The 20111-nt window shown below is 42.2% G+C and overlaps 1 protein-coding gene across 6 annotated transcripts in view; it reads left to right on the top strand.

The window, feature by feature from the left end:
• The window catches only part of DYNC1I1 (dynein cytoplasmic 1 intermediate chain 1), a 198307-nt gene that overhangs the window by 109033 nt on the left and 69163 nt on the right, over positions 1 to 20111 (top strand). For all 6 annotated transcript variants that reach the window (XM_064506384.1, XM_064506388.1, XM_064506383.1 and 3 more), the window contains 3 exons: positions 6388 to 6550; positions 7725 to 7824; positions 13033 to 13158. In XM_064506384.1, the coding sequence (XP_064362454.1) occupies positions 6388 to 6550; positions 7725 to 7824; positions 13033 to 13158 (389 nt within the window). The remainder of the gene's footprint in view (positions 1 to 6387; positions 6551 to 7724; positions 7825 to 13032; positions 13159 to 20111) is intronic.

Below are 20111 nucleotides of genomic sequence, written 5' to 3'. Positions count from 1 at the left end.
GAGTTTGAAGCCATCATTTGTGTTTCATGGAAGTGATTAAAACCATGTTACAAGTCAAACAGGAGTCTAGAAGAAATTTCCTGTTGGTGCTGCACTCTGTGTGCCGACTCAGAATTAATAGCTTTTCTGCAAATTAGCACATAATGGGTTAAAAGCATGTTTATGTTGGCATTAAGTACTCTGGCTTCTTTTTCTCTGCAAGGCAAGACAATGTTTTGCAAACTTTTTAAAGAATCTCTAATAGATATTATAGTGGCGCCATTCACACTGCTATATAGTAGTTAAGGCTGTGTCAGCACTTCCATTATGAATCCTGTTTTTCAGGGATTTATAACCCAGCCGTAAAAATTTGCTCTGGGCTGAAATTTGGTTTCAGCTCAGGGAACACATTTTTTAACAGATTTAAAAAAATCAGCTTGGCCTTTTTTGAGTTATAGGAGTGTAAAAAAAAAACCATGGGAGAGAGAAGTGTGGGGAGAGAGAGGCAGACAATTTTTTCATGAGTATAACTCAAAAATAGGTCAGTATGAAAAATAAAGATTGGATCCAGCCTGTTCAGTCTCCTTCTCCCCAAAGCCAACAGGACAGGAGTGCTCTATTTTTATAATGGTATTTTAAGAGGAAATGTGATTTTTTTTCTCCATGGTTTATAGGTACTCCAACTTAATTCTACAGACATTTATTGCATGCTTAGTTTCCTTGTTTTCCCCCCACATACCCCAGAGTTGCACTGCTGGTTTTGGTGAGCTTGTTCAGCAGGCACAGCCTTTTGCAGGATGTGAACTTTGTGTTGGACTGGTCTCAAAGTCACCGTAGAGCACAAAATGCACCTGCAATGCAGCAGCCTGCCTGGCAGAGCACCTCTTGCAGCATTTTGGCACCCATGAGGCACTAAGGGCAGAGCAGCAGCTCTAGCCCCCAAAACTATTCCTGCAGTGGGAGGTGAAGACCTGGTTGAAGAGCAGTTTTAAGCCTTGGGACCCATGTTTGTTTCTTCCATGTGGCTGCCTGTTGTGTGGGACTCACGGTCTCCATGCTGTGCTTGGAAGAGCTAAGCATGGGATATCTGCTGGTGAACTGGGCTCAGCCCTGGCTTTTCCCAGCCTCTCCTGATGCCATAAACAGGAGGTTGGTCCCGTACTGTGGCATCAGGTGGGATGAGGCTTTCCACCGCCAGAGAGCTCTGGAGCTCCACCTAAGGTGCCTCTTTGTGTCAGGGCAAACCACATGAACAGGGGGGCGGGCTGGATCTTGAAGGTGGGCCCCGACCTGCATTTATCTAAAGCTGTAGCTGTATCCACAGAAACTTGCATAAAAGGCTGTGATGGGGCCGCCTGGGCTCCACAGCTTCAAAGAACTGGGCACCCCGCTCTCGCCCTGGACCTGTGCGCTCTGCGGGCTGTGGGGGGACACAGCAGAGCTCGAGCCGGCTCAAGTATCAGTAACTGTGAAGCTGCAACAAAACAAGTTGCTGGGTTTGCCCCGCGATCTTGTGTGGGTTTGCCAGAGACTCTGTAAGGCCACAGTTTCACTGCTGTTGATACCACAGCTGCCTGGACCAAAGCTAGCTCAGATGTGCCAATATATCCTGTTACCACAGTTTAGCCATGCTCCAGGGATGTTTCTTCAGCCCAGCCATGAGAGAAGCTGTATCTGCTGTGGGGAGTCCACGCAGGGAGAATAGCCCCTGCTTTGCAGAGCTTGCATTTAAGGCTAAGTCCTGCTATTCTAGATCTGAAAAGTTCCTAAATGCACTTCAAAATCTCCCTTTATATGTCCAGCAATTGTGTCATGCGGGGCTTGCATTTTAAACCCAGTGCAACCAAGATATGCAAATATATGGCATGTGTCAAGATTGACATGAGGGCGAGAAGTGCAAGAAAAGCAAGAGGATCACAGGCGGCCAGGGGACAGGGACCAGAGCTGCTGAGGGCGGCTCAGCACCTTGCTGTTCTCACACTGCACATTTCTACTGTGCTCAGTAGTCAGCACATCTCTAGTTTACATGATTTTAAATGCACACTAAAAGAAATAATACAGCTCTTAAAAGGTTTGCACTAATCTCCTTCTGTCTCTCGTTATATCTCTGCGCTCATAACAAGGCTGCTCCCTGCTTTATTGTTTTTATTAGTTGGTTCATTCATTTATTATTTCTGATTTTCCTTTTTTGCCTGTAATGGAGTTCACTTATTTTGTCAGTTTTGTATGATTGCCTAAGTTCCAGGAGAATATTTTTATATTCTGTTATACTTATTATACTTTCTTAAATACGGGTCTTTTTCTGTTTTTTAAACAGCGTTTTGGCTCCCTCAGGAGAAGACTCAAATCTTAGTATTTAAATATTTGTAGACTTAATCCTGTACTGTCATCGCAATTATTTGTATTATATTACATTTACTACAGTCTTGTGTCAGGTAAGGACAAGACTGGAGCATTTTTTATCTTAGTTCTTAACTGTCCGTGGACTTTTTTTTTAAATCAAAGTATTCCTTTTCCTGTTTTGTCCAAGGAAACTTGTGGACTAAGGACCTGATGTGAAAGATGATATTTCTGAGGATCATGTTAAATCACTTGTAAAATAATAAAATGCTCTTATTTTTCATAAATAAGGGTTGAATAAATCTGTTGTCTTCATATCCTGGCCAGTTTTTGTTACTTATCTTAGACTGTTTTGATCATGCATAAGTGTAGAATATCTTTCATTATGGAAACACCTCACATTTTCTTCCTCTGCAGTGTCCTCTGTGCATATATAACTGTACAGTGTTTTAATTTTCAATGTAAATTCTATTTTATTTTGTGTAATAGTATACATTAAAACATGTACCAGGCTTCTGTGATATATGCTGTTGACCTCGTAACTCCAGAGAGAGCAGGACAAATCTGCTCGTGGCTACGTGATGCCGGCTGAGTTACAGTGAGTCCCGGGTTAAATTGGCTTCCCAGTGGCCCTGTGATGAGCAGGCAGGGCTCAGCGATCCCGTGGGGGCTGCAGCGCGGGTCCCCTTGCTGCCTGACCAGGCACCTGGAGGACGTGTGAGCAATGAGGACTGTGCAGGGTCGGGGAGCAGTTCAGCAGGTCTTGCTCCCCGGGCCGTGAAGCAGAACGCCGACACGATAGCTCATTACAGAGCTGCGGTGTATAAGCAAGAGCAAAGTCTTGCTTTTCTGTAGCTTTCATTGCGCTTGCGGAAACATGCACGTAGCTTTTAGCAGGGGTAAGCCAAGCATTGTATTAGGCTTTGTTAGACGTGGAAGGTTAGACATGGTTTGTTTGTTTTTTACTCCAGGTAAAGCATATATTTGAAGCCAAATACTGTATTCTTAAATAGAATTTCTGAAGATATTGTCACATCACATAGGTCTCTGTAACAAAACAAAAAAAATACTTTGATCAGCTACTTACGTTTCTCCTAGTTTTCCTTGAAGAGTGTCTGTACAGTCTGTGTCTGTTAAAAGCTGAGATCAAAGTAACTGTAAGCTTCTAGATAGGAAGAATAATTGCAGAAAATTGCATAGAGTCTTTTTATTTTACTCAGGGTAATGGGCAGAAAGGGAAAAGGAACAAGGGAAAAATGGAAGTGACTCTGAAAGACAAATGGTTAGAAAATCTTCATATTTGAAAGAACAAGCTTGTCTGTTTTGTTTTTTTGGCTTATACCTCATGTATTTGCAGTAGTTACAGAAATGTTTTACACTGGAAAAAGTAATGATGTTAACATTCTTGTAAGAAGAGATTGCCTCAAATAAAACTTCAGAGGCAGCCGAATGAAAGAAGAAAATAAGGTTAAAATATGAAGCTTAATATCGCCGGGGGCATCTGGTGTGTCAGTCAGATGAATGAGGTAAGCTGATTTATGCCCTACAAACTTTAGCCAAGGTGTTTCTGATGCTGAAGAGGGTTTAATAGACTGCTGGCCTCCCACAGATCGTTGCTAACTGCAAGAGAGATTTTGCTGAGGTAGAACTGCAATCATTTGTGTCTCCATTGCTTGTGAACCCTCCAGAGCTCCCAAGCTGTTTATTTTTTGCCTTTCCCCCTTCTATTGATTTTTGGTTGTATTTTCTTTGCCAGTTATGGTTGGCGAATGCCCAAGTAATAAATTTATTTTTCCAAGCTGCAGAGAGGATTTGATTTAGCAAATAATTTTTACCATTTGGAGCAGTTTAAAATGAGTTTTCCAGTTGCCTTTGCAGCTATTTTCTCCCCTTTTATGATGTTTTGCTGCATTGTCATGCTTGTTGTCTTTGATTCTCGGAAAGCAATGCTGTAGTGGTGACAGTGGGATACTGCCTCATTACAGGCTTCCTTGCCAGATGAGTTCGCTTAGTGCCAATTATTATTCAGTAGTGGATGCTGCAATAGGTCAACCTGTACTTTTTGCTAGTCGTTCTTTTTTTTTCACATGCATTGCTTCTGTCTAAAGCACTTAGAGGCAAATTGTGCTCCTGTCTTGGTAATTGTTGCTCTGCGACAGAGGGAGACCGTGCAGGGGGATGTAGATGTTCTCTGGATGTGTGGAGCTCCACAGGGACCACTACCCAGAGGTAGAAGGCATAGGGCCAGGGCCATAGGAGATCATCAAAGGCTAAAGTTTCTAACTTCTTACCTGCTTCGTCTCCTGAGGGCCAAATTGGTCCTCCATCCCTTGCATTTTTCCTACCCTCTATATTTAGACCAGGTGTGGTGCAGAGATTTTGTCTTTTAGAGCTAAAGCTTTGACCAGTTTAGGCAAATCTACGCAAGGTGTAACAGCCTCTTCCTACCACAGGGAGCTCTCTAAAAGTAAGTATGCTGAAAATTGGGGGAGCCAAATACTGTGGTAATGCTGGCCAGCTAAATACCCCTGCCTCTTGCTGAGCTTTGAATCTGTCCTGGCCCCCGAGTGCGTGGTGGAATTGGACATGGGCACCGGAGGGCAAACTCGCGTTCCTGCCTCTGCTCCAAAACCTGGTGTAAACCACAGGAAAATCGGATGGCACTGCATCCTTCTGATATCTGAGAGAAGCAGCCGGTGCGGCGCAGCACGGCAACTGGAAAATAATTTTAAACTGCAGCTTTAAACTGTGTCACTCGGCATTTCATTAAGCGTTAAGATACGACAGGGTTTGGAGTTAAACTTTAATATATTCTTGAGTGTTCTCAGAGGCACAATGCTGAATTGTCTTTTCTGGCTGATGCTATTTTTACCCAACATGGCCTGGAGAGACTGCAAGGTTGTTTTCAAAAGTAAAAATCTCAGATCTGTAGTGTAAGGCCCCAAACTGGAGACATTTGACAATTAAACTGTAAGTACAGGTCTCTGTAATTTTACAATAAATCTATCTGCTTATGATACATTCTTTGCATGTCTAATTATGAATTTGGAACAAAATTCCCTGTTAGCATAATTCCTGTGATGTCAATAGGGCTTTTCAAGTTGGGAATTTAACATAGTTGCAAGGTTAGTATGGTATAACTTTAAAGATACCGATGACGTTTTTTGAAATGCAAGTAAATTTGAAATATAACTAGAATAATGACTATTTAAAATCACACGTGGGCAGAGGCATGGTGGATATATAGCAATAACGGCGTCCCACTTTCCGTTCCCTCCGAAGCTCACATTTTAGTCGTGGTGCACTACGGGCTCGTCCCGCTGACGGAGCAGTGACACGGGTGCATCCCGTGGAGGCGGCGCTTTCTGAACACGGGCCGTCCTGGAGGCGCGCTGCAGGCGGAGGATGCACTGGGGTGGGCAGCGACCGCGGCCTCGAGGCGTTCCCCTGCAGGGAGTGAAGCGTCGGCTTTTTGTCGGGCTTTTGGTTTTGCTCCCTGAGAGGGCACCGTTGGTTATTTACTCCGTTTGCTCACACAAGCTCTAAAACAAAGACCAATTTTATCCATGATGCCAAGAAATTGGAAGAAGCAGAGGGAGAGATTATGTGAGCTGGCCTCTGGGAGCCCTTTCATACAAAGAACTGTAGTATAAGTTAAGAAGATTATTTTATCGTAGGTATTTTTTTTAAAGCTATCTGCTTTTAAACAGGTCCCCTGTTATATAAGTGTTCTACGTTTTCAAGTTAGGTACTGCCTAAATGTCAGTCAGAACTATTTCCTGAAATAGGAGCACTGGGTTTATTTAATTCTGCATGTTAAGTATTTTCCATTTCAGAATAATAAATACATAAGATATAGGATCTCCTCTATGTAAGTGGGAATATACAGGAGTATATTTAGATATATTACAACATTCTTAGTCATGATTGTAAAAGCAAAGCTTTGGTTTTTGTCCTGTCAGTATTACAGCAAGCTTTCATGTCAAAAGAAACCCTTGCTAAAGATGTTGATTCATTTGGAAAGGGGTAAAATGTCGTACTTTTAACTATAGCTTTTCATTTTCCAAGCTCCTCCTAGAGAATTGACAGAAGAAGAAAAACAGCAAGTTCTCCATTCAGAAGAATTCCTGATATTTTTTGACCGGACGATACGTGTAATCGAGCGAGCTTTGGCTGAGGATTCAGACATATTCTTCGACTACAGTGGGAGAGATGTCGAAGAGAAAGATGGGTCAGTTTTTGTTTGGGTTTTTTTGCTTTTGTAAAGTAATCTTGAAAAGCAAATTCCCATGCTAGGAAAGCTTAATTTTAAAACTAACTGAAACATTTTTTATAATTAAGAAAAGGCTAAAGCCTCTTCTTGAAGGCCTGGGTCACTTTGTTATCCTAAATTATTTTGTAAAATAGCTTCATGCTTTATTGCTCTGGGTTTTTTCCTTTAAATTATTATGCAGATGGTTTAATATTTTGTTTCAATGTTCTGGTGAAATTTCAAATTCTGAAGAAAAATATTAATAATTGAAATATATAAATATGCGTGTGTGTGTGTGCACACACTTACGCACGTGCGCACAGGTATGTGTATGTGTGCATGTGTATGTTCCAGCCAGTGTATGTCTGTGTGTTTATATCTTGATATCTTTACAAATTCAGATGACTGTGGTTTATGTTATAGTACTGCCTCAGGTCCGTGGTCAGCCCCCTAGTGTTATGCACTGTGTAAGCATGGATGAAAATGATGATGTCTCAAAGTATGTGCAGTCTCAGCACATCAGATGAGAGGTGACAGGCTGTACATTCAGCAAGTGAGAGGGGAGTACGAGGAAGCACAACAGCTGCGTATCCGCCGAAGCCTCGCGGCACGGCGGTAGCTGTGGGGCGCTCGTGCTGTGGGAGCTCGCTTGGGCACCTCACCCCCGGGTACCGAGCCAGCGGCCAGCCAGCACTGAACTTCAGCCGGTCTGAACAGTGCCAGAAAGCACCAACCATCCATGTGGTTGGGTTGGAGGTGCTCTGACTTCATCAGTTCAAGAGGAAAAAATAAGAGAGAGTTGGATATAGGCTGGATTTGAAGATGCAGAAAAGGGGGAGCTGAATGCCAGGGCCAGGTTTAAGGTGACAGGGGTGTCCCAGGGTGTTCTGGAAAAGTCAGCCAGAAAAGATTCAGGAAGGCAGTAAGAAATTAAAAACTCTATTTTCCTGAAACACACGTAAAATTTGTTCCTTGATGCAAAATTGTTACCCCAGCAAGACAGTCAATGAGAGCAATTCAGTCAAGATGGGAGACTTCCCCGGCTGGGCAGGGATTCGAGAAAAAGAGTAGCCAGAGACCTTTACATTGGATGTCACTGCATTTGAACCCTCGTTGTTTAAAAAGTGTAACTTTGTTGTTTAACTCCACATAGAGATGTTCAAGCAGGAGCCAACCTTTCCTTTAATCGTCAATTTTATGATGAGCACTGGTCGAAGCATCGTGTAGTCACCTGTATGGACTGGTCTTTACAGGTAAGGCGTCACGCTAGGAGCTGTGTTCCTATGTTACTTCCAACTTCTGTATAGAAAAATATGCACAGGCTTGTTTGCACTTCGTTATATAGACTAGGATGTAATTTCTTGTCTAACAGGAGGGCACTGAGTGAATGCAGGTTTCTCTGTAATGAAGAGTAGTGGGCAATAATAAATCTGTCTTTTGTTTGTATATGTTACTTGATCTTCAAGACCAGGGCTTTATATTAAAACTATACGCTAACAAACCCTCCGAGAGGCAGGAACCTTCACTTTTCTTGCCCCCTCCAATAACTCCTTCAGCATATGAAATTGTTTTTAGGACAGAAGGTTTACAACTAAACCAATTAAACTAATTAAAACAACCAAATATTAACAATTTATTTAATAAACAATTATACAAAATAATATACAAAAATAGAAACAATGTGTAATAAAATTTAATTTTTTTATGTACTAGAACCCAAAATGTGGAGGTATCTGAACAGCCCAGGTTGAAAAGGGATTTTTCTGTAGATGCTGGACCCTCTCCTGAAACCTATGAAAGAGGAGACTGCAGCTGGCCAGGGAACAGACTGAAGTAACATGCCTGGAACGTGTCCAATTTCTGTACAACGCAAAGCATTGTCATATTTCAAAATACAGCTTACTGCAGAACTGCACAAGCTTCCCAAAACCATTATAGCCACATCAGCAGGGTACAGAAACCAGGTGAATTAGTTATTCCGGTGGAGAACTGGAATTAGTACAGATATCACTACAGGTCCTGTCAAATTCATTCGGTCCCAGTTTTGCTCCAACCCCCTTATCCTCTGTGCTTTATCCATGTTAGTGTCTTCCTAGGTCCCAATCTGGAGCAAACCAGTTAAATGTCCTTGGCAAGGAATCCAAGGAGATTCTGCTTCAAGGTCCACAACATGGATATAGCAAGTCTGCTCCAGGAGGACACAGACTTGAAAAATAGGAAGGCAAGCCAGTCTGCCGAGCTTGCCCCGGCACCAGCCTCAGACGTAACCTGGTGGGTCCAGAGCCGCAGTGCAGCCTGGCGCAAGCAGCAAAGACTTTCTAGGTGTAGCTTAGTGCACTGCTAAGAGCGAGCTTAGCTTAGCATAATCTTAAAAGTAGCTGCTCTTTCTACGCTGCGTGCTGTGCTGTGCCAGGTTAGATACGAGTGTGTTTAAGTAGGTGAACTGTGCCTGTGGTCTGGGGAAAGGCAGAGGATAAGAGGCACGGTGAGTCTCGCTGCCATCCTGTCCTCCCAGCGACAGGGCTACTCCAACCCCTCCAGGTCCTTCTCAGTTAGAGGGCAGCCAACTGCAAGAAAGATGTAGCAGGCAGCGGGGAGGAGAGGAGTTTGAGGGGCCCGCGAGCGTGGGCTGACCCACCAGGACTGTAGGTGTGTGCACAGCAGCCAGCTGCAACCTCTTCTTCATGTGCCGAATGGCTTCTTTTAATACTTGCACCCCCATGTATGAAATGTAGAATTTATCCCTCTGCTTTCATACAAAATATCAGCTTACTAACAGGTATGCATTGGTGTGATGTGGGTGGCCTTTAAGCACATATGGATTTCCACAGAAATCAAACATAAGCCTGAGGAAACACTTATCTTAGGTTGTTCACTTGTTCGGGGGCTGGAAATTACATGGAATTCTTATCTGATATTTTCCTAACAGGCAGCTCTTACTGTATTCCCAGGGCAGCAAGAAAAAAAGCCGCCTCAGAAGAGCACTGCCAAACATAATTGCTCAACCCCGGGGGCACGCAGGCATGTTCTGCTTCCCACCTCTTTGTTGCAGGGTGGCCCCTCCTGCCTTCCCCCCCATTAACTCCTCCTCGCGCGGCTCCCTGGCAGCCCAGCCAGGCTTCTCCGCACCGCCCCGCGCCAGCTGGTGAGGCGGCAGTGTGGCCTCTCTTGCCTGCTTCAAGGTGTATAAGGCAGTAGAAGCTGGAGCTGGATGGAGGTATTTCACTTAACTCAAGCTCTGCTTCTCACATGCGCTCTGGGACACTGCAGTGTCCAGTATGCCGAAGGATAATTTGAATACTCATGAGAACTACAGAACACATTGCTCAATTTTCTGTGATGAAACTGTTGCTGCAAAACATCCTGGAGGCAAATGGAAGCTTAATCAAACAAAGGACCTTGATGCACTGTTTAAACAAATTATTCTGTTCCCTAAGTCACATGTACAATATGGTCCCAAACATGTGGGATCACTCATGCCATTAAAGCTAACCCGCTAGCTCCTTGAGTCTTTTACAGAGCAAAGGGAAAAAGGCTTAGATCCTTAATCAAGGATCTAAGGGAAATGCCCAATAGATTTAGTGTAAACATAAGAGTGTGGGATCGCCTTGCTTTGTCTGTGAGGTTACTTAGCTCATCTGAAGCCAGCAAGGTTACAGTCTCAGAGATACTGCTGAGTCCCTCTCGACTCTCAGAGAGCAGCATGGTGTGCTGTTTCACATAGTGGTATTTCCATACTGATTTCAGCTGCAGTCACAGGACAGCCAGACACCTAGTGAAGTCCAAAACTTCTGTAAATGAAAGTGGATTGAGGGAAGCAGCGACTGTGCAATGGTAGCATGAATTAATGGTCCCGCAGCTGGCTCTGTTAGGGTCAAAAAGTCTCAAAACGATGCTACCCAGCTAGGTATGACCCCAGTGTCTGAGTAACCTTGAAACTGTATTTCCAGTCTGATGCATGAACTGCGATTGCCAAATGTACACCTAGAGCAGCGAGGTTCAGGGTAGCATTTGTTTATGGCCAGACACCCTGCCAACGAGAACATGCTCACTAACCTCTCCGGGAGCATGAACCAACCCCGAAGTGCCTGTGAACAGGCACTTCAGGCCTGATCGCACATCCCGCTTGAGCACAGCTGTGCTGCTGGAAGAGGCTGTCGCCGCTACCTGCCCCGGGAGCAGCCCCGCGAGCCTGCTGGCTCAGCCGCTCGCGTCCCGGGTGCCCGACCTCTGCAGTCAGAGCGCAATACGCTGGCAAAAGCCTGCTGCGCACACTGTTTACTTGAACCTGGGCCAATATTGGATGAAAAGGTTCAAAGGAGAAGTTCGCTGAGTCAGCTGTTAGAAGTGGTTGCAATCCCTGTCCTGGGAGAAGCAGAAGAGGGGGCAGGATTGGCAGGGTGGGGGAGAGCGGCAGGGGACAGGCTGCCACAGAGGCTGTGCCAGCAATCTTCGGCTGCAGGGTCATGGCACCATCAGCTCCGTCCGTCCTCAGGGAGGGAGAAGGCTAGCGGGTCTAGCTCATGCTCTAAATCCTGTACAAATGCTTTGGATGCCAAATTGCCCTTACAAGCTGGGTCAGCAGCCAGCATTTGCTAGGATATAGGTGCAACCCAGTCAGAGCCTCTTTTTTTCCTTTTTTTCAGAAAGTGAGAGAAGCAGCTAAGGCAACATGTTGTTGCTGGGTTCCCCCCAACATGGTGCAGGGTCCAGGACCTGGATCTTGTTTGGGATGATGAGCTTGAATAGAAAAATAGTCACCTCCATAATGTATTATCCATAAAAATGTACACGAAGTAGGAAGGAACAGCTGCTGATGACACAAGTTATAGATGTATGCATTTCTTCCAAATGGATTTTGAGAGGCAGAGAGAGGTTCAAGCCCCACTGATAATGATACAAAGATTTTTTATTCTTAGAGTGCCTGGGGCAGACCAAATTCGTAGCTCCCGGTAGCTCTCTTGGCAGTTCCTTTATCCCACTTCCTTCATGTCTACCAGCTCTGCAGCTCCCTTAGGAGTGATAAATGATTTGGCAGGAATTTACTGGAGAAAGACAAAGTGACAAAGATTTGCAGAGATCCCAGAGAAATCTTGAAGGAAAGCATTTATAGTTGACCGGGGAAGAGCGTGGATCCTGTGGACCTTGGGCTGCTAGCTCACTGCTCTGCCAGAATCCACGTGCTTTTCTCTGAAGATGCTGTAAGGTCCATGGCCTTGCTATTCAGAGGGAGGGACAGAGGTTTCAAGTGGTGCCTAGTGTCAGACGTGAGAGTAGGGAGCTGGGTGCCGTTGTATAGGCAGAAAGTAATTGCTATTTTTGGGGGGGGGTTACTTTTTTTGCTGCTGACAGTTTGTAAGAGTGCCCAGAACATACTGTAAAAGCACCCAGCAGACAGAAGGCTGTGAAATGTGCATAATTTAAGCCCTTTCTGCTAATTGTAAACATGATTTTGTTGTAGCAAACATTTCGGCAAGATAAGGTTAGATTGTGTTGTACAAAGTCCCAGTGTAACTACTGCCAAGTAAATGGTATTATAGCAGTGATACTTTTGACTTGCTGTGCTGTGACTATTTTGCATATGGTGCTTCAGAACAACACAATGTCAACAGTGTGAAATTCTATTTTTTCATACCTGACGTTATATATATACATATATATAAATACATGCACATAACAAAATACATAATTATATGTGTGTGGTGCATATCTATTTATATACACTAATGGATACTGGGTATATGAGAAAATATGGATCTGATTTTAGAGTGCTCATTGCGTCAATCTTCCTGAGTCAGTAGAATTCGAGGTCACTTGGTGCTTTACAAGATGACCTCAGCTTCTTGCAGAATTGAGCTTCTGTGAAGAAAATGTTTTGTTTGCTATTTGAATCATCAAGAAGAGCTTTCAAGTTGATTCTATGTATAAGTGAATAGGAAAAGTGCATAATGAAATAAGAAAGAATAGGTTTCTAGGGTGCTGAAAAACTGTGAACTTCAGAATAAAAGTGAGTCAATGCTATGCTCATACTGGTTTTATTACTGAAATGAATTAAGACAATGGTTTATCTCTGCATAAATGGTTAAGCAAATAATTTACAATTACACAAGATTTTAGGTTTTTCTTCTTAATAGAATTTCTTCTTTTGCATTCCCTTTATGAATATCCCGTTAGTTGTCTTTCCTGAGGTTTACCAAAAATAACAGAAAATAACATTGCGTGTGATATCTGAGCATAATTGATACAGGGGAAAGAGCAGGGGCTCTAAGGACTTCATGGACCAGTAAAATATAAAACCAAATGTAAAACCAAAATACAGCTAAAAACTATGATTGGACTAGTGTGTATTATTATTAAAACCAGATATTCCACATGTAGTGTGAGATTGCTTCTGCCTCATCTGATTTTGCATCTCTTCTCCATTATCCAGCTTATTTCAGTTGCATGTGCTTTTTTTCTAGTACCCTGAATTGATGGTTGCTTCTTATAACAATAATGAAGATGCTCCCCATGAGCCCGATGGGGTGGCCTTGGTTTGGAACATGAAGTTCAAGAAAACCACACCAGAATATGTTTTCCATTGTCAGGTAAGACCGACAAAGCCATTCATTTCATGCTAGACAAAACAGAATTTGCTACATGGTGCATCTGCCCACTGTTTACATGACGAGGTTGAGGCTAAAAATAGGCTTTTTTGGAAGAAGTGCAAGCGGCAGTCCAGTGTTTTTAGAAGGCATCCAGCCTTCTCAAACAATACTGCAAGCCTGTCAAGGACTGTGTGTCATTCTTTGTCTATTTAAAACAGTCCCTAAGAGATTTAGTTTATAAAGCCCTTGCACTTATGAAGTAACTGTGGTGTACCACTTCCTCCTGCAGGCAGCAACATATGCTTTCCCACCCACGTTAGCTTCCTCGTGCCCTCTGTGTTCCAAGAGCCTACTCTTGCCTCGATTGTGCTCAATGTCTTGTTTTGCTTTTAAAATTCCTAAGTACACTGCATTTCTGGGCATGCGTCTTACTTACAGCTTGATTAAAAACTGTCTCGACTACAAGGATTACTCCACTGATTCCTGTTTGAGTATCCTTTAGGTTAGCAAAGCAGTATTTCACCTTTCTCAGTGCTACTTTATGACCGCTTTAGAAGGCTACCGACAATTTAAAAAAAGCTGGATGTTTTATTTCCGTAGGTCTGTTTACTCCTCTTTTGCCACTGCTTTTCTGTGTGAAATAGCACAGCCTCGTATTGACAGAACTGTTCTGCTCATTGGCTCTATCTCCATCAAACTGACCAAACTGTGGAACAGTGTTTGGGCCAAATTTCCAACCTCTTTATTAATATCCTTCTGTGATAATTAAATACAGGACAGTTGCATTCAAAAAGTCATATGGAAAAGTTTCAGTGAGTAAAACTTAACAATCAGAGATTAGTAAAATGCAGATTATTCTGCGGTAAAAATTGCTTCTCTTGGAAGGATATGTATTACCTGGCTAGTTTTGTAAGCTAAGTGTCATTTTACATTCAAGGACCAAACATCTTTTTGAACTAAGTTTGTGTTTGGACTTGGGTGCATTATCAGATGTAACATAGTGGGAGGGAATTGCTGGAACTGAAGTTACTGCTTCAACCTGATTAAGTAACCTTTAATTCTGGGCATGTTTTTCTAATTTGCTATACTGAAAAACAACTTCACAAGGAGTCCAGGCCTATACAGCAAATACACCATACGGATCTATATACGTCTATGTGTGTGTGTGTGCGCGCACGCGCTCGCGTACGTGCATGTATTACCTTTGAAATGGGAACTTTTCTTTTTCAGGATATCATATTCAGCAGTCTGATATGTTCTTTCAGACTACTTAAGAGCATAGCTCAGATTCCAGGCTCAGATCCTTCTAGGATGTTCCTTCAACTTAGTGTTTTAAATAAAATATTCAAGAGAAGAGATTGCTCATTGTATTTTAGGGAGAATAATTCTTAACCTAAATTGATTTTGCAAGTTAATAACCAGATTCAGCATAGCTCTACTGAGTTCACAAAGGGAAGATTGACTACAGACATAACAATGTGCTCTGTTAATTAAAAATTCTATCTTGTTTTAAAAGTAAGTACACTTAAACAAGGGGAGGTATGACTCACTAAAATGAAAGCACTGAGACAGGCTGTATTCCCCATTAGAAAAATACGCATAGAACAAAGTGGTGGCCGGAGATTTGGCCTGACTGAGCTTCTGTCTAATCCTCCCATTACAATGGATGTCCCCCTTTTTTAGCACTGGAACCTTAATACCTGTGAATTTTGAGAGACACGTGGCACTATGCTTTCATATGCATCCTGGATTTATCATCTTCCAGTGAAATGAGGTCAGTTCTTGTGTCCATGGGAAATATTTATTTGCTTGGTCAAACTGTCCACAGATAATTTGCATTATGAGTTCATTATGAGTTGGAGCCATGTTTGAACCACCATTTTTGGGCTTCTGACATGCAGGATATCTTCTGCATCTCAGAATGGATGGGCATACCCACATGAGATTAAATGGGGAAGCAGAAAGCGTTTGACTTGGTCTGTGGAACACAGGCTTTGTACTAACTGACTCAGATGGAAAATAAGAAAAAAATTATCTTAGCTCAGAGTCTGGAATTCAGTTCTGTAGATCATCATGTTATTCTGTTAGTGGAAACCAACTGTATTATTAGTTAGCCCCATATCATTTATATTACTGTTTTGCAAGAGGAACATTCCCTGACTCAGTCCTGATTCAGTCATTTCTCTAGGTCTTCTGTGAGGCTTGCCCAATTTTTCTTCAGCTCTACATGAGCCTATAGCAGTCCAGCAGGTAGGGATGAAAACACACCTTGTCACTACAGCTAAGTTGCCCAGATATGGTAAACGCACATTACTTTGGTCATATTTTCCCAATAGACTATGTTCTTTTCTGAAGAGTTTCTAAGTAACCATGGTCTTAATCAATACTATTTGATTGTGACTAATAAGCTTTTGCTTTTCAATTTTGGGGCTGCAGAACAAGATGCAAACATGTAGAAACTCATTTCAGATGTGACTGTCAAGGAATTCACGCAAACCCCTTCTGCAAAGCCAGATCAATAAATATGTTTATAAACCCATTTCTCAACAGGTTCTAAGAAATTCCCCCTCAGGAGTTCTGATAACATCAGTAGAAACAGATACGTGAAACATCTCTGGACAGCTAAAGAGTTGGGTGAGCTTCAGTAGGTAGAACTTTAGATAATTTTAGCGCTTAAGAACGTATGGTAAATTCTGGAAACTAGGAGCCATAATCTTGTTTATCTGTCTTTCCTAGTGTATAATAAAGATTTAAGTGAGATGATTACCACAGAATTTATTTTTTTAACTTCTTCTGTGACCTTTTGTAATCTTACGTAAGATCATTGAAATGACCAACAGTCTGTCTTTCCCGGTACCTTCTCTGAAAGTTGCCAGAACCAGGGGCTTCAGCTGAAGTTGTCTAGCAGCCATAGCAGACAATGATGCAAATATATACCAGTGGTGATGTCTTTTCCCAACACCAGTCAGCAAAATGTTTGATTTCTATCCTAAAATGTAAGGGAAGGTGCATTCTGTAAATGTTTATCTTAGCTGTTGTAATTAGTGATGTTACAGTTATTCATATAAACTTCTTGCCCATTTTAAAGTCATACTAAGCTCTCGGCTCATTAATATAGTGTAGAAAGTACTAAATTTCATAGCTCCATAATACATTGTGCTACAAATACTGGGTCATTTAAAAATATATTGCTGTTTGATTAAAATTAATGTGCATTAAGGGAAAAATGACCATCAACCAACTGGACTTGTTTACTCAGCTCATTAATTTGTGTGACCTGTCCTGTGATCTATGATATCCTTTCTAAACAAAACAGTTCTACTGGCTTCTGCCCCATCCTCCTGTGGAATACTTCTTTTCCTCTACCCATTTTTGCCCTTCTTTAGGTTTTTATATTTCTACTTTACTCAGTGATGTGCTGCCAGTATTTTAGCTGGGAGTCCCACAGATTTTTTCCTCTATAGCTCATCATACATCTCTTTACCACAAGGTTAGAAATGGAAAGCCAAGGAAGAGTGAGGGATTGGGCAATATGTTCATTTGTTTTCCCATGCAAGCAAAAAAATGTCTGAGAAGCATAATGAATTTGGAAGGCGATATCATTTGCCAAAGAAACAAATACTCAATGCTTTACTTTGGTAATGAAAAATAAATTGAGCATTTAGCTAATATTGCAGGGTGCAGCCTGGGAATTTCCTTGTAGGGAAGATTCAGGGATGTCCTCTTCCCCCACGCTGGAGCATCACAAACTCTTGGTGTAATGCAGTGCATTCCAAAGGCAAAAACAAGCCTTTCAGAAGTACTTTTTGAGGCCTTACGGGTGAGTCATTCCTGGTGGGGATGGTTTGGCAGTATCTAGAGAGGGAAAGAATTCCAGCAAAGACAAGGAATCACGTCGACTCTCCCTCAGTTTGGTGGCAGAATTTTAAGCAGTAATTTACACAGCTTCTCTCAGCTACTGTAGATCTACTTTTAAAATGGGGTGATGAAAGTGAAAATAGTATGGCATGGTTATTGAATGCTACGACCTAACAGGAGTTCAATGTTGTATTGATTTATGCAATCCATGCAGCTGGCCTCATATGCCAAGTCAATGTTCCTATACAATCAATTGGTAGAGTGGCATCATGAAATTTCTTAGTCTTATTCTCTACCTCTTTCTTAGGAAGTGCTCCTACAATATTTTTGTGTTTTTCCCCTGAACAAACAAATGGAAATCTAGCTTATTCATTAATTACGAGGATTATTTGTAATACAGTGCCCATTGTTTATGTACAACTGGTCACCTCTACTCATGTTTTTGCTTCTGTTTCCTGATGGGCTGATTTAAGCTTTCTAAGCCAAAGTGACCTAAAGAACTATCTGAAGCTTTGGATTGACATACATGGTCGAGTGAGGCAAATAAGAACTCAGTCTGTCTTTGCCCTAAACTGGCCAGCTGTGAGTTCTGCTCCATGAGCTATGCCACAGCATTCTTGCAGTTCCAAGTCTGAACTAATATACCCTCCCTCCCAGTAGGGCCTGTTGGCATGGGTACAGAACTGCTCTTATACAAGATCTCATAGCTTTTGTGTTGGAGCTGATCTGCAGACTCCAGAGGACAAAAGGGACAGAAATGATCAGTGAGTCTGGGGGGACTTTAGGATATTACAACCCCTTTCCTTTCTTCTGGAAATAGAACGGTTATTAAAGTTGGTTGAGGTACCTGGATCTCAGCTTTAAACAACATCCATCATGTCATGAGAAGAGTTGGGAGGACAGGGGAGGAGAGAGACAGCTGAAGATACTAGCTTCTTGCAAATAAAACAATTGAATCTTATTTTCTGATTTGGAGGACTCTGCATTGTGTTTGGCAAGTTTCATGAGTTCTGCTTTTCCATAACCAATCTAAAGATGCCAACAGCAACAAAAAATGAATATATTGACTGCATTTTGATTTATTTTATTTCCTGATCTATTAATTTCCTCTTTCTCAGCTATGTCTTTTCAAGATGTCTCAAAAGGGCAGTGAGATGTACAGATCTGACACTTAGAAGCAACTCCATTCAGTGTATTTTTAAGTAAGGAGAGCACATGTGAAGTAGCTTTTATTTCAGGAAGCAGTAACCATTTGAGAGTTCTTTCAAGGAGTCAGATAGACTTTTAGCATAATCATAAAAAGATTTCAGCAGTATATCACTTTTAATAGCTGCAGCTATTTCTGTTCATTTCCTAAAATGCCATGCAGTCAGATTTGCTTGGTTGGTTCCATCTCTTTACCAAACTGTCAGTTTTTTGTGGGATATGGGACTTGTGTTTTCTATTTTAATTTCAATAAAAGCTGTCCATGCTTGGAAAATATTGGTGGATTGGGTATAGGAATCAGCCACTGAGCCACACCACAAAATGTTTCATTCTCCCCTAGTTTTTTTGTAGTGGCTTCTATACACTGTCATTAAGTTATGTGTTTGACCACTCTTCATTGCTTATCCTGGTGTGGTCTTTCCCTTTTCAACTGAATGGATGGAGTCAGAAATGCGTATCTTAGAATTAGATGCACTGAGGTAAGTGAAGAGCTATATTTAGTGGCTGATATTGGCCAGAGTTGCTTTTTTTCCCCTGATTTGGTTCTTTTGTTGTTGTCTGCTGTTTCAAAATCAACATAAATTCCTTCAGATGTGCTTTTTGCTCCAGCAGCCTGCCTTCTAAAGGTGCTGAGCACCCAAATCCATGAGACCTCATGTGTGGAGCAGGCTGAGGTAACAGCCTATATGACTAATATCCTCCTTTTTCTCTTGACCTCCAGTTTCCTTCTCTGTGGAAGCCGGACCAGAGTTCGGTCCCTTCAGGACTCAAAAAGAAAAAAAGTATTAGACCAAATTTAATTTTCAAGAAAGCATGCTTGAAATACTCTAAAAAAATTAAGCAACATTTCTCGGATTATTATACTGGTGCTTTTCCACACAGGTTTCCTCACTCTGTTTCTGCTATCTAAATTTCAGGGAAGGATGTTCCATAATACCACACATTGCACCTCCATGTTTCAGTCATCATGATTTTCACAAGGAAATGATTTCTTTGTCTCTGTGTATGTCACTTTGGCGCTTCAGAGCCATGGAAGAAGTGATTGCCTCTAAGCCCCCCCCCCAAGCTTCCCAGAATTCCCTAAGCAAAAGCAAGCTGAAGAACCAGCAACATTTCCAGTCCCAGAAATGAGTTTTCTAATTCCTCACTTTCTAGTAGAAGAGGGCACCTGTGGTCTTTTTTAAAGTACTGCAAAAAAAAAGAAGGCATGTGGCTCTGAGCTGACTGCAATTTTTTCAGTGAAAAGTCTTTCTCATCAAAAAACGTCCAGTTCTTAAAATAGAACTGGTCTACAGAGGAGAATTGGGTATGATGAATTACCACTGAAGTGTTGGAAGAATGAGAGACAATGGGCATAAGTCGAAGTAAGAGAGGCTCAGACTGCTTATAAGGAAAGCTTTTTCACCATTGGGACAGTCAAGCCTTGGAAGGGGTTGCCCAGAGCGGCTGTGTAGCTTCCATCCTCGGAGATTTTTCAAAACCAGACTGGATAAAGGCCTGAGCAGCCTGCTGTAATCTTGTAGCTGACCCTGCTTGGACCAGGAGGTTGGACTGGAGACATCCTGATGTCCCTTCCGACCTGAATTGTCCTATTATCCTAAATCAGATTCTGCCCTTTTTCCTACCAGTTCTCCTGGTGAACTACTGTGGACCTCTCCTGTGAGGATGCTGGGGCAGCTCCCATACTGGGAATGCTCTGGGACCCAGGGACCAAATCTGTGGAGAATTTTTGTAACGCATACCAAAATGGTATAAAATGGAACTGATTAGGTTGGGCTCCATTATAGATACAGAGGTTGCTTTGTTTTCATTTCTGCTTTTTGCTCTGGTTATGTGCCGTTGGTAAATGATCTTTGTACAGCTGTGTGGAGCTCTTCTGTGCCTGCTCA

This window comes from Dromaius novaehollandiae, chromosome 2 (assembly GCF_036370855.1).
Source record: "Dromaius novaehollandiae isolate bDroNov1 chromosome 2, bDroNov1.hap1, whole genome shotgun sequence".
NCBI lineage: Eukaryota > Metazoa > Chordata > Aves > Casuariiformes > Dromaiidae > Dromaius > Dromaius novaehollandiae.
Note: the sequence above shows the minus strand (reverse complement) of the source record. Positions and strands in the feature narration are given on the sequence as shown.